Below are 14,756 nucleotides of genomic sequence, written 5' to 3'. Positions count from 1 at the left end.
TATGGGTACTAACCTGCCGGTCTCTGCGTGGGGATATGCAGTGTTGCATGCAGCGACACTTATTCGTTTCCGACCCGCGGCTAACCAAGCGTTTAGTGCGTACCAGATGGTAACTGGTTACGAACCCAATATTTCACACTTACGCATCTTTGGTTGCGCCGTTTATGTGCCTATTACGCCTCCGCTGCGTACTAAGATGGGTCCTCAGAGACGATTAGGTATCTATGTTGGCTATAATTCCCCAACGATTGTCCGCTACTTAGAACCAAGCACCGGAGATCTCTTTACTGCAAGATTTGCAGATTGTCACTTTGATGAGACATGCTTCCCGTCGTTAGGGGGAGATGGGAATGTTATCATTCCAAATGAACGTCAGGAATTGACGTGGTGTGTCCCCACTATGTCTCATTATGATCCCCGCACTGCTCAAAGTGAGTTAGAAGTGCAACGCATTATCGACCTCCAGAAAGTCGCGGATTCGATGCCCGACGGCTTTGTAGATATTGCTAAAGTGACGAGATCAAACATACCCTCTGCGAACGTACCGGCACGGTTGGATGTCCCGAAATACGGGCGTGGAAGACAAGCTCCTGGACCTAGCAACGTTGGCACCGCCCCTGACAGTGGGACGGAGGCCGACGGCGGCACCACCGTACGCCGTGGTGTTGCCGGCGCCCCTTGTGGCGACGATGCCGAGATAGCCCGGCATGGAGCAGCTTCGGCCTCGGCTCCTCAAAGAAAAAGGGGAAGACCGATAAACTCTAGGGATTCAAAACCTAGAAAGAAGCGAATGACTAAGGCACAGCGCGTCATCAACGATGAATCACCATCGTATGAAGTTGTCTCTGATTACAGCTATGTCCATGAATCAACTCAAGTGTTTCCGTGGGACGCTATGGAACCTTGTTTGATGCTAGAGAACAACGAAATCTCAGTGAACTACACAAGTGAGCAGTCGGTCCGAAACCGAGCCACCACATGCATTGATGACGTTTTCGCTTATTCCGTCGCACTTGAGATCATATCTGAAGACGACGTTGAACCTCGCTCTGTAGCTGAATGCGAACGCAGAGCAGATTGGCCGAAGTGGAAGGAAGTAATCCAGGCAGAACTTGACTCATTAGCGAAGCGAGAAGTCTTCGGAAAGGTTGAATTGACTCCAAGAGATGTCAAACCTGTTGGACATAAATGGGTCTTCGTTCGTAAGCGTAATGAGATGAACGAGATCGTGCGTTATAAGGCAAGACTCGTGGCGCAAGGATTCTCACAACGACCTGGTATTGACTATGAAGAGACTTATTCTCCTGTTATGGACATCATTACCTTCCGCTACCTTATTAGTCTGGTAGTGTCCGAAAGACTAAACATGCAGCTTATGGATGTGGTCACAGCTTATCTCTATGGGGATCTTGACGCAGAGATATACATGAAAGCTCCTGAGGGACTACCTTTACCTCCATCAAGTGCCTCCAGACCACGGAGTGCTCATGCAGTCAGATTACGTCGTTCGTTGTACGGGTTAAAGCAATCCGGAAGAATGTGGTACAATCGGTTGCATCAATACTTGGTGAGAAGGGGTTACAAGAATGATGAACTATGCCCATGCGTGTTCATACGAAAGACAAATTCCGGATTCGTCATCGTTGCGGTCTACGTTGATGACATGAACATAATCGGTACTCTTGATGAGATTGAAGAGACCGTGTCTTATCTGAAGTCGGAATTTGAGATGAAAGACCTAGGGATGACGAAATTCTGTCTCGGCCTTGAGCTTGTGCATAGGGCCGACGGCATCTTAGTGCATCAGTCAAATTACACGCAGAAGATGCTTCGACGTTTCAATATGGATCTATGCAGTCCATTGTCTACTCCCATGGTCGTCCGAAGTCTAGATATCCAGAAGGATCCCTTCCGTCCTAAAGAGGATGATGAAGACGTTCTTGGTCTTGAAGTTCCATACCTTAGTGCGATTGGGGCACTATTGTATCTTGCTCAATGCACTAGACCGGACATATCTTTCGCAGTGAACTTATTGGCTAGATTTAGCTCCGCACCCACGCTACGTCATTGGAATGGAATCAAGCATTTGTTTCGATACTTGAAAGGTTCCCTTGACATGGGATTGTTCTACCCCTATTGCAGAGAGAACACCGCCACGGTATCTCCCCACACCACCGCCGTCGCCGACCCCGGCCTTGCCGCCGTACGCCGCAGCGATGCCGCCGGCCGCCATGGCGTGGAGACCGTGCGCGGTGCCGAGAGCAGCCACCGGTCCCGTGCAGCTCTTTCCCCCGATGCAAAGACTCCAAACAACTTATTAGTTGGTTATGCCGACGCAGGGTACCTCTCTGACCCTCACAAGGCTCGTTCTCAAACCGGTTATGTGTTTACCATTGGGAATACAGCGATATCTTGGAGATCCACAAAGCAATCTCTTGTTGCTACTTCTTCGAATCACGCGGAGATCATCGCTCTCCATGAAGCAGTGAAAGAATGTGTTTGGCTACGATCACTTGTTCGCCATATTCGTGATTCTTGTGGATTAGTCTCTACAACTGATCAACCTACGTGCATTTATGAAGACAATGCTGCTTGCATAGAGCAGACAAAGTTAGGTTTCATCAAGGGAGACAACACCAAGCATATTTCGCCTAAGTTCTTCTACAACGTTCAACAACAGAAGTTCTTGAATGTTCAGATCAATCAAGTGAGTTCAGAATCCAATGTTGCGGATTTGTTCACCAAGTCTTTGCCTAAATCTACTTTTGTGAAACATGTGAAGAGCATTGGCATGCGTCGTTTATCGGAACACTAGAGTTTGGTAGACTTCAGGGGGAGTCTACATCACATGTTAAGATCCTTAAGTAGTTGATGCGTTGTGCTCTTTTTCCCTTCGATCAAGCTTTTGTTTTACCCAAGAGGTTTTTGTTTTGCTTGACAAGGTTTTTACCGAGGCAACGATGTGTGCACCATGCAACCTAAGCATGCGACACAAGGGGGAGTGTTCCGGGAGAATTACTATTCTACCCTTGTGTGTGTCTTAGCCTAATAGGTTTCCTGTTAGGAGATAGATTAGCATCTCCGTAGTAGATTAGGACTCCGAATCCTACGGGATTGTGGTGTTGTAAATGCCTATATATAGGCCCCCATATCATTCAATAATATACAAGTAATTCATCCTCAAACAACCACAAAATTAATCTAATATATAACTGTGACTGTCATCTGCAGAAAATGTAAGGAGAGCTAGCTAGGCAGTCGGGAAAAGCAACACGGCAACATAATGCACACTTACATTTATGTCGGTAATTATTAATCCGAGTCTGAAGTGATCGACCTAACCTAGTTATTAACCTCTAGATCTTCATCCTTCAATTACCAAGCTGTAGGTTAATCCTGGGCTCCTAGCATAACATCAGCAAGTGATCGAATGTGTTCTTATCAAGTTATCATAAGGAAGAAAAAAAATGGAAGCGCTTGCATTATGCATCATTGATTCCGGCCTCGATCAACAAACCAACTTTTGAACGCTGAAAAGTTTTTTAGTTAGATTCGTCACATTAAAAATCTCTGAGTTGTTATATAATTAATCGATCTCTACATACAAAGTTAATATTGATCATAATTATGTAATCGTGAAAAACAAACAAATGCATGTGTTTTAGATTATTTCGTGTATCGATCAAAAGACGCTAAATCTAGCTAGTCCACAAGACCACAAGTTAATCAAAGTACGAATAAGTATGTAAATTTTCGGACTTATTTTAGATTTTTAAGAAGACTCCCGATGCCGTATGTATTTTTGAGATTGCTTTTGAAGTCAAAACTCATCCCCACTTACAAACATTATGAACATACATATAAATCTTCAACCAGACTTCAGATATATTCCATCCCAAATTCCCACCTCAAAGAAAAGCTCATTGTTTGATCACTTTTGCAACAAGTTATTGCCTATGATGCCATGCATGATGCCACAAGAGGAAATAGCTGCGATACAGTCGATCTCGGGTGGTGTGATCTCACTTTCTATATTAATCGATGCCCTAATAAAATTCATATTCCTCTATGATTTTCGAGGTTTAATTTAGTTACGCGGACTAGTCATGGCTGGTGGCCTGGGAATGGACTAGCTGTACCAACTTTAAAAATTACCAGCAGCTTCGAGGCCTTCTTGTTCTTATAAATTAAACAAGTTCTTGCTAGATTTCCCAAGTGCGCAACATGGGCAAGATAGCTAAAGGTCCCAGAAAATTGGTTTATACTCCAACCCTACCACTATTCCTGGAATAATCCAAACCGATTTACTTGGAGTACACAATGATTTCATTAGTTTGACTTTGATATAGAAATGCATGCTCGGTCATGGAGCTTATCCGTACAAGTTCATAGTGAAACTGGGGAACTGTAATTTTGACCAGTAATTTAAAACACCCTCCACCTTCCCGGCTGCTTTGCTTGCTCCTCTGATAAAGTAGGAGAGAGCTAGTTGCATAAATAATCCTTACAGATTTCCCCAGATATCGTTGTCAATATTTTATTACCTACTAATTCAGTGTCAGTGATCGATGCCCTTTATATTTATTCTCCTCTGGTCTTACCTCATTTGCTTCCTTCTCTCCCAAAATAAGTACCGTTCAACCCAAATCTACCTTTCAGTTCTGTTCAATCTAGCAAGGCCAGTTCCAGTTCGTCTTCATCAAACATCGTTGGTTTTCAAAAGTCAAAACCACCGATTACATATGAAGATCCAGTGTGACGTGTGTAACAAGGACGAAGCGTCGGTGTTCTGCACCGCCGACGAGGCAGCTCTCTGCAACGGCTGCGACCACCGTGTCCACCATGCCAATAAGCTCGCGTCCAAACACAAACGCTTCTCGCTGATCCACCCCTCCTCTCCCAAACAGTCTTCTCTCTGCGATATCTGTCAGGTATTTTCTTTTCAACCCTATAACAGATATATACTCTGTTTTGTTTGTGATTTGATGAATCTGTCTCTGATTTTTTTTATGTCGGGTTTTGTAGGAGAGACGAGCTTTCTTGTTCTGTCAGCAAGACAGAGCAATTTTGTGTAGAGAGTGTGATGTTTCGATTCACTCTGCAAATGAACACACACAGAAGCATAATCGCTTCCTTTTCACAGGGGTCAAACTCTCTGCTACCTCTACAGTTTACGAGTCTGCTGCGGTTACTGATCCCAAGCCTCAGCCTTTGATCAACAATAAGAAGCCAGTTATTCCAGTCTCTTCTGCTATTTCAAAGCCACCTTCAGTTCCCAAGGTTTCAACTTGTAATAATAACAGTGCTAAAAGTGGTGGGGGTTTGTTACCAAATGATGGGGTTGGATCAATGAGTAGCATATCAGAGTACTTGACTGAGACTCTTCCGGGTTGGCACGTTGAAGACCTTCTTGATTTTTCGTCTAACCAATCCTTTGGTTTCTGTAAGGTTTGCATTGATTTGATTGGTTTCTATCCCTTTGGTTGGTTTCAGTTAAGTTGTGTTTTCATTTTATCTATGGATCTGACTGGTTGATTGATTTGCAGGCTGACAATGGAAACTTACCGTTTTTCGATGATGATATTGAAAGCAATCTGAGTTCTTTCTCGTCAGAAAACATGGGGATTTGGGTACCTCAGGGATCCGGACCAAATCCTTCTATGCAACATTCACAAATGGGATTCAAAGATATCACAAAGGAGGCTGCAAATATGAATATGATCAAAGGCAACTATAACAACAACTACAGGTCAATGTCGAACGTCGACGATAGCTTCACAGTTCCGCAGATTAGTCCTCCTTCTGTTGGCTCCAAGAGGTCTAGACCTTTCTGATACAACTTGAACTTCCAACAATCCCGGTTCTTAGATCTTTTCGAATGTTAATTTCCAACGGTTGTAATTTTGTCTAATGTATCTTTCGGTTTTTCCAACTTATTGTATGAAGGCTGCTTCATCAATCCAGATGAGGTTCAGCTACTTCTTCCTTGCACTAGTCCATTGTAAATATCAAAGAGTTTCTGCAGCTTGCTTTTGCCTATCAAATTTCATTTAATTATCTCATGTATGTAAATGGAAAAGCTGCAAACTTTGGTGTTAGATATGTGTGAAATTGCAACAACTGCAACATAGTGGTAGAGCTGCAAGATCTCTATGCTAGTTGGGTTCGGGTTCGAATCTAATAGTAGAAGAGTTGTTGCAAGCACGACAATAGTAAAAGTTCATATATGAGTGTTGAAACTCGACAAGTCTGAGTTGTAAGATAAGTCATGTTCACTTGAGAACCCTGTAGAACATCTTCAGTATGGATATATTTGATAATGGTAATGATGTGGAGGATGAGAAAGAACATGGAGGCAAAAAGGGTTGGCCTTGTCCTATAGCGAATGCAGAACCATTGCTATTTAAATAGGCAAGTGCACCATCACTTTCATTACAAAACTGATGGTCGATTTGAGTGCTCTGATTTTCTACCAAGTCCTCAATCCTCAACAAAATGCTCCACTCTGGTCTCTGCTGCTAATTGCAATAGCCTACTCTTTTTTGCCAGCTAAAGTTGGTTAGTACTTGCGTAAGATGGGACACAAATTATATGCCTCCATATGAGAGGAGAGTCCCTTTCCTTCAAAACGTCATGGCAAACGTAGGTGGTTGTGAATATGAGCCGAGACTCCCCACCTAATAATGAAAAAGTGAGTACTTGACTGGTAGAATAGATAGGCTGATTACTCCCCCAAACAAAAGAACAAAAAATGTTGTTGGAGAGGCATATTCCTCAGTTCATACGAGGCTTGCGATATATTCCAGTTAACATCGATGTGAATGATACTATGATAAACGACGTGGTCATCCGTCATCATGAGGGACGAGGGAAAGAGGCAGGCATTGAGTCGTCGAGAATGATAACTTCTGTCTAATTTTGTCGTTGCTGCTTGCATTGTACGGTCAAGAACAGAAAATCGTTACTAGAGGATTTATTGTCCGGCCAAGTTATAGCCACAGGGCCTGTTTGTCTCTCAAGTTTCAACTTTGAGATGAATACGTATGAAGGTCTTTTGATCATATAATTCATAGTTTCATACCTTTTGTTGCTAACGACAGGAAATATCGGCCTTCCCTTCACTACTTCCTCAACTAACATTATCCAAAACACAAACCGCAGATATACATAAAATTCAATGTGGCAAATCATCTTTTATCTTATGTGATGGTTAAAACACTTAAGCCTGATCTGCACAAGAAACCCAATTGTATATTTCTTACACTGTAAATGAATGATCTATTGAAGAACACATAAGCAATACAAACAACTTTGGCTCATGCACAATGCTGATCACCAGCTGACATTGTTATCTTGACAAGAAGGTAACTCAGGAGCGTAGAAACACAAACAGAAGCCAAGTAAACATCAGATGGTGGTTTTAAAACACTGCAGCCACCTTGCTCGCCTGAACACGTTCCCGCCTTTCTATGTAGTTAAAAGGGAACCAGCCTGCTTTTCCCTTACATTCACCTTCAGCCCAACCGTTGTTTGAAACCTGCTCAAAAGCACAAGAAATTAACCTCAGCATGAAAGAGGGAAGAGAGAAAGGAAAAAGAAGCCCAACATGCAAGGAATAACGATGGCAGTACCTTCCGCACAACAACATAATCCCCAAAAGACAAACTCAACTCCACATCAGTTACGCCTTGAAATGTGTACATAGCCTGTAGCAGTTAAAAAGGAACAATCATTAGAAATTAACCAGTTAAAGAGGACTAAACCATAGCATCAAGCACACAAATATTTGTACCTCTCCTAAGAAATAGTCCCTGACGTCTGTTGAATCATCATGGGTCTCAGAAGTAAAGTCATGGTTGACCTCTTCGTATGAGGGAGGTGGAGGCATTGTATTCGCTGCAGCTGGACTGGGTGATGCTTCAATTCGCTGGTGTTCTGACAACATCTGTCCAATAAATAATGTCTATCATCTCTATTTACAAGTAGCAGTAATTCTGAAATAAATGAACTGGGGCCCTAGAAAGAACATGTCCAAGATGTGTCATACCTCGCCTTCAAGCCGATCAAGTATCTGGAGGACAGTCTGATGATAATTGCGCTCTGCTTCAACCTTGAATGGGGGAAGGGGGAAAAAGATGACAGTCACAAGGTTAATTTCCTTTCTCTTTGTAAAAGAAAACACTCAAGTAGAAAGGGATGTGAATGATGTACCATGGCAATAAGTCGCTGAAGAGTCAACCTCTGTTGTTGAGCTTCTACAGCTGCCATTGCTGCGGCTGCTTCTTTACCCAATATGGCAACATTGGACTTTAGCTCCTGAAGTTTGGCTTCAGCAGCTTCTAATTTCATAATTACATCCACATTACCAGCTGATTCCCGTACTTTGACTTGGCGTCTGGCAACATCAACAGCCTATCTGGATGCAAGTTAGAATACAAGGACAACCATATAGGAGTAAAACGAACCCAGTTGCCACTCATAAAGCAACATTAACTACATATAGATACCCATCTAATTTTGAAAAGCATCAAGTTAGAAGCATGCAATTTGAAACTGTTCCTATAAAATGGTCACAAAGGCAGTTGGGGTCAAAAAGCAGCGATAGAATAATAGAATACATATATCCAGCATATCCGCCAACTATGTAAGCAAATATTAAACTTTATCCATATTCGTAGACAGGAAACAGAAGATGCTGGTCATTTACCTGAGCTTCAGCTTCTTGTCTCATTCTACTGTATCTTTGAGCAAGATGTCGAGCATCCTCCAAAGGTGCACCGACTACCATCGCTCTTAACGGCTCTGCAACCTAGAGAAAACAAGTTAATAAGTTCATTACCATAGAAAAATGTAATTATACAAGCATGTAGGATGACATGGGCTTAAGAACAATATCTCTGGAAACAGACACAAGCAACAATAAGTTTCCAGAAGATATTATCTAGCTTCACAAGTACATTTCACAAGATCTTAAACTGATACCCATCAGTTCCTTTCCTTAATGAGGGGTGAACAGAGCAATCTCCAACCACAGCACATCTAACTAGTAACAAGGAAAACCACTATCCAACCAGCTGCTAAAAATGTTTCTCATGGTAATATCTAAAATTCATGGAAGGCATATAAAACACGGGAATGATAGTCCAGTTGTTGACATTATGTATTATGTAAATTATTCCAGAAAATCAAAAGCACCCTAATAAAGGACACTAATAATCAGCTTGTGTGAGTTTATATTCTATCTACTGACTCTGGAATGTGCATTTGATTTTTGCTTCGAGCCCACAGTATTAACTATTGCTATACCTGTGTGCCAAGGGCTTTCAGTAGAATTCCACACTCCTTTTCCATTTGGGCACGAGCTCTTCCAAAACTCAGTGCAGCACGGGATAATGTGTTACCAGTGGTGCAAGTTTTTTCGGCACCATATTTCCTACTATCTTCTGATAACTTGGTACCTGTGGACAATGTTGTATTCACAAAATGCATAAAATAACCTGAAATTGTATCTGAATGTGCAATAAAGAACATGAAACAAATTTTACAGGAAGGTCACCTATTTCAACTAGCTTTGAACCAGTTACAATATAACCTTCCACACCACGCACAATATCCTTTTGGTAATGCTGTCAGAGAGAAAACAAGATAAGACAAAGAGGTAATGTTAACCTATCATCACCCCTAAGTTTAGAAAAGAGTACCAACCTTGCCAGCACGAGTTGATATGAACAATTTCTCGAGCTTCTGATGCTGCTGGAGTTCTGTTTCGTCGACAACATTATCCGAGCTTCCATACATACCACCAGCAAATTGTTTGAATACAGCCTGGAAAAATTCGTCAGAGGTCTCTAAATCACAACAACATACCATCGACTCATTGAGCCACTACTCACTAAGCATTAAAATTCAATAACCATCTGATTTTAAGTATCTAAAATGTTCCGAAAACAAAAATGTCAACCCCAGAAAGCCTAATCTTGGACACTTTTAGGTAAAAAGATATCTTCTTCAGCCACCTTTCTTTTGTGCTTCACTTTCTAATTAACCAAGTACAATGTATGCCAACAATAAATAACACATATTTAGTGAAATTTAACCCTAATCAGCTCGTAAATAGCAACAACATGATTCGAATTCCGACTCCGAGTTTGAGCTGAATCAACTGACAGCCCGCTTACAAAACAAGAAAGCTGATTATCAATCTCATATCTACGCCGATTCATCATACAAATTGATTCACAAACAGATTCGATTACAGAGAATCAGATTGTTTTGATTCGCACAAGAATCGTTCTTCTTCGTTGAATCTATTTCCAAAGTGAAATGAAATCGAGAGAGAAAGAGAGTAGTACCTGCTGCTGTTTCGCGACCTGATCTCTGAGCTTCCGGATTGCTTCCATGGCTGGTCGGAAAGAATGGAGGGTTTCAGCTCTGGCTTAAGTTTGGAGGAGACGACTGGGTTTTTGGAGTGGTTCAACTTTCAAATTCTGCAAACCACAGTAAAACTGTGGAGGCTGATTTAGTCGTATTTATATTTCTGGGTAATTAGTTAGTTATCCTGAAATTGACCGCCACGTCATTGCCATCATCGTGGGTATTTGTTTTCTCTGGGTTACTTGAATTGAACGTCAACTTTGCGTTCGTTTCATCGAGTGCTTGTTGCTCTTTAGTCTTTACAACTGTTCAACATCAATACTAGTGCGAATCTCGGTCACACCTTGCATGCGAGATTATAGATTGATCAAGTTTTCTTTGAGGCTTCTAATGTCGTTGTATTTGATCTTGTTAATTCTGGATGTCCCGGGGATTCAGTTTGTAATTTTCTTTTCTTGTATAAAAAAATGTTCAACTTCAACAAGTTCTTTTAGTTTTCTTTTTGGATCTACCCCTTTGCTTTTGATTGCTTGATATATTGCATTAGCACACGAATGTCACGTCGATTACACAAATGCATTAGGAACCTTACAAGGAGGATTTTTTTCTCTCACTTGCCTAATATACATAATTGTTTAACAAGATAGATGTGACAGCGAGATCATTTCAAAAGGCAATCCCTTGTTAGAATACAGAAAAAGAAATGTTGAGACTTGACTGTTGTGCAAATGACCACTACATACTTGAGTTGGTTTTCTCAGAAGTCTCGGAAGAAATGGGAGTTTTCTCACAATGTCACGTGTGCAGTGCACAAGAATGAACATGATAAAAGCGCGAAAATTGAAAAACAGAGAGAGAGATTGGGGGAAATGGAGGGATTCGAGAGCGATACTGTACCAATCTCATCCCTGAAGGTCATGCTTGATCAGGTAATAGAGCTTTCTTCTTCTTCTTTTTCCGATCCAAATCGCAGTGATTGAAGCTCAATTTTCGATCGATTCGCTTTTGAATTTTCAGGTGAACGAAGAAATAGAGGCCAACATTCAGATAACACGGGAGATCGAGTCAGAGATTGTGAAATGCTCTGAGTTCGAGAACGCTCTGGCGGCGAAAGAATCCGATCTCACCAAGACGCTCTACGTGTCGCACTTTGAGCTCATCGGAACTGGAAATCATTCACTTTTCTATGATTGGTCATGAATGTTTACTACAAGCATAGAAAGGGTTTGGTCAGATGAATGAATGTGTGCATGCTCTCTAGTTTGCAGTGGGTAGTAACCGTAATTGTAGAGGATCATGGCATCATGTTGTCATTGCTGTGTACAATACCTGCGTTTTTATCATCTTTAATTCTTTAGAGTTTTGGATTTTGGAAAAAAAGAAGTGTTCTTTGTCCTCATGACTGCTTGAGCTCTTTCATCTGACCGGTTAGGGGGCCGATAGTTTTGATGTGTTTTCTTTGATATATAATTTTTCCAATGAAAACCATCTTATTGAGAACTAGTTAAGGATTAAAGACTTAATTTTTAATTAGATATGTTTTTTTTATTATATTTTTTCATCTTAACCGTTTAGATTTTAGGTCTATATAAGTAGATTATTTGTACAAATTTTCAGCCAATTTAGTAATGGTTAATGTATCAAAATAGATCAAATTAGTGAACGGATCAAAATTGTTAAACATGAACCGTTCAAGTTCATAATGAGTAAATCACATTTATGAATGTCTTAACGATTTTCAATTTGAACAAAATTTTACAAGAATGATCTACTCATATATATCTACAAACTAAATGGTCGACATCTAAAAATAAGATCGAAAAGTTGGTGAATCTATTTAGTGCTCAACTAATCCTTAACAAGATGGTCATCATTAGAAATATTCCCTTCTTTGATATGCTCATGTCTATTCGGCTTGTTATATGATCACATTGCAATAGCTCGATCAGAAGACGTTTGGTTTTTTCTTTTTCAGTAAGTTTGTATGTATGGATTGAAGACGCTGTTCCATCCCTTCATTCATATTATGAATGCATAGGTTGATGTCGGGACAAGGGATTGTGGATAAAATGCTCGAAAATTGTAAGATGGGTGTCATTATCATGTCATGGGAGAGTTTCCGATTGGATGGTCACCAAGTGTCGTTGGTTACTGGACCTTGGTTTATTTCGTCCCAGTATGTGGGATGTTAATCTGTCACGTGCAAACCTAAAAATTAGGTTGCACGTGAGGGGACGTGTTGGAGAGGAGAGATCTCACATCTAAGAAGTGACAAAGAAAATAAAGCTTATAAGTGGGTGGATAATAACCAATTGTACCGAGGCCTTTTGTGATTAAAACCCAACACCTGTGAGGTGGCTAAGTTGAGACAATATCGGTACAGTTGGTCCACGGAGCACGCTTGTCGCTGTTTAACATACACTACTCGGATTCTTCTTTTTAAAAGTCTGCAGATCCTGTATTGGTGAATGCAATGTGAAGAGAGCTGCGGTGTTGATGTGTTTTCTCAAAAGGTAGCAATCTATACGGGAACAACTAGAGCTCAAACTATCTCCTAATGATCCGAAGGAAATGCTTTGTTTGTTTATTTTATAAAACCGAGGACACCAGCTATGATTGCATTCACTGAATAAATGACCATTTTGCAAGACATATGTCAACACAGTCTTGTTCCTGAGGTCAAATATTGATAGTTCTCATTGTGACCTTCAAAGGAAAACCCCAAATTAACAATTTGTTCATGTTGGAAATGAATTTTGATTCAGAGCTGTAAGTATCGAGCATCAAGTACGTGGAAAGAGACTTCAGTGACTTCGTCACAGAGCGCCGATGTATCTATTTTTTGTATTAGAGGATCCTCCTTAGTCGTACGAAAGTAGGTATGACTATTTTCCATTAGATTGCTGCTCTTGTGCTAAGCAGGCGTAGTTCTGATGACTACAAGCACAAGGTATTAACAATAAGCTAAACAGGGAAATCTGGTGTGGCTGTAATACTTTTATTAGGGTCCTTTTGTTTGGCATTGCAGTAAAAATATGTGCATTCTGTGGAGCTAAGAGAATCAAGATAGTACTTGCAAAACAGAAAAAGAAAGATTAAGCATAAAACTAAAAACATGACAGAGCATACAAAAGTGATATATAGTAGAGAAGAACTTACAGTACAAAAGACAAATGATGGTTAACAATGAAATCTAAACCATAATCAGAATTAAAACACAAAAAGACATTGAAATTAGTACAAAAGATGTAACAAAACAAGTTCAATGGAATGCTTAGAAAATGAAACAGACATGATCTAGGGTTTGATGGAACTGGAAATTAACTAAACATAGAGGGAACGATCTCATCGACGTCGACAGTGAGCCTTGCACATATCTTGGCAGTCATAGTAGCAAGGCCCTCCACAGTGAAGAGGGCATTCCAATCTCATCCCTTGACACCTCCCTTTCCTCATGCATTGTGCAAACTCTCCTAGCTTGTAATGATCCTCACTGAACCTCCCTGTCCCCCGGTACACATGACGATGATGCCTTTTTCCTCCTCCATTTCCACCTCCGCATCCCCATTTCCACCAACCACTCCCTCCTCCTCCTCCACCCCATCCCCAACCATTACCTCCACCACCACCGCCACCTCCTCCTCCCCCACCTCCACCACCGCCACCACCCCAACTCCACGAATAGCCTCCTCCTCCTCCTCCTCCTCCACCTCCTCCACCCCCATTACCACCACCACCACCACCACCTCCTCCTCCTCCTCCTCCTCCGCCACCGCCACCGCGACCACCTCCTCTTCCTCTATTCATCCAAGAATTTTTGTTTTTGCTGTCGATGACAACTTCAGTAGTGTACGAAGAGCTCTTGTTTCTTGCTTCTGTTGTGTTGCCTTGATCAAAAGTAATAGGTACAGAACTAGCATTGCCTCGAGCAGTAACATTTTCCACCTTACCATCAACTTGTAAACCAACAATGGCTATGGAAATAAACAATATGACCCATAACTTCCTCAGTGTATGCATGACTTCGTAGAACGTACAAAGTTTATTGGAGTTGAAATATGCAAGATGTATGAGCTGGGTGACCGTTGCATAGTTCCAGTTATATAATGCAAGTACCAACCACAAAGGTGGGAGGAAGATACGAGCCGTGCTCTTGACAACTTAGACTTTTGTCCCCACTCGACTCATATCTAAGGAAACCTAGTCCCGCGCGCTCTCTCTCAACTTCAAGCTCCCCGTCCAAAAGAAGGAGATGCCTTGCGTCTCACATTTGTCCCCCACCTGTGATATGCAGTAACTAATGAAGCTAGGCTGGATGCTTGGCCTCGCCCACTAGTATGGCACGCGCACAGTTAGCAAGACCATCTCAGACTACTAACCTC

The 14,756-nt window shown here is 41.4% G+C and overlaps 3 protein-coding genes across 3 annotated transcripts; 1 reads left to right on the top strand and 2 right to left on the bottom strand.

The window, feature by feature from the left end:
• Positions 1-4,357: 4,357 nt before the first annotated feature.
• Positions 4,358-6,024, top strand: LOC126782512 (B-box zinc finger protein 20-like). Its single transcript, XM_050507770.1, has 3 exons — positions 4,358-4,931; positions 5,026-5,448; positions 5,547-6,024. The coding sequence occupies exons 1-3, from the start codon at positions 4,569-4,571 to the stop codon at positions 5,832-5,834; spliced, it is 1,074 nt and encodes a 357-aa protein (XP_050363727.1). The 5' UTR covers positions 4,358-4,568; the 3' UTR covers positions 5,835-6,024.
• Positions 6,025-7,164: 1,140 nt separating this feature from the next.
• LOC126782264 (SH3 domain-containing protein 2-like) lies at positions 7,165-10,510 on the bottom strand. The gene is made up of 10 exons (XM_050507480.1): positions 10,353-10,510; positions 9,706-9,825; positions 9,557-9,626; positions 9,307-9,458; positions 8,708-8,809; positions 8,212-8,412; positions 8,048-8,110; positions 7,793-7,945; positions 7,632-7,706; positions 7,165-7,537 (listed from the first exon to the last, which is right to left on the bottom strand). The coding sequence occupies exons 1-10, from the start codon at positions 10,398-10,400 to the stop codon at positions 7,421-7,423; spliced, it is 1,101 nt and encodes a 366-aa protein (XP_050363437.1). The 5' UTR covers positions 10,401-10,510; the 3' UTR covers positions 7,165-7,420.
• Positions 10,511-13,667: 3,157 nt separating this feature from the next.
• Positions 13,668-14,394, bottom strand: LOC126784338 (glycine-rich RNA-binding protein 10-like). Its single transcript, XM_050509806.1, has 2 exons — positions 14,118-14,394; positions 13,668-14,024 (listed from the first exon to the last, which is right to left on the bottom strand). The coding sequence occupies exons 1-2, from the start codon at positions 14,392-14,394 to the stop codon at positions 13,720-13,722; spliced, it is 582 nt and encodes a 193-aa protein (XP_050365763.1). The 3' UTR covers positions 13,668-13,719.
• Between the last annotated feature and the right edge of the window lie 362 nt (positions 14,395-14,756).

Source organism: Argentina anserina, chromosome 2, assembly GCF_933775445.1.
Source record: "Argentina anserina chromosome 2, drPotAnse1.1, whole genome shotgun sequence".
NCBI classification, from domain to species: Eukaryota; Viridiplantae; Streptophyta; class Magnoliopsida; order Rosales; family Rosaceae; genus Argentina; species Argentina anserina.
Note: the sequence above shows the minus strand (reverse complement) of the source record. Positions and strands in the feature narration are given on the sequence as shown.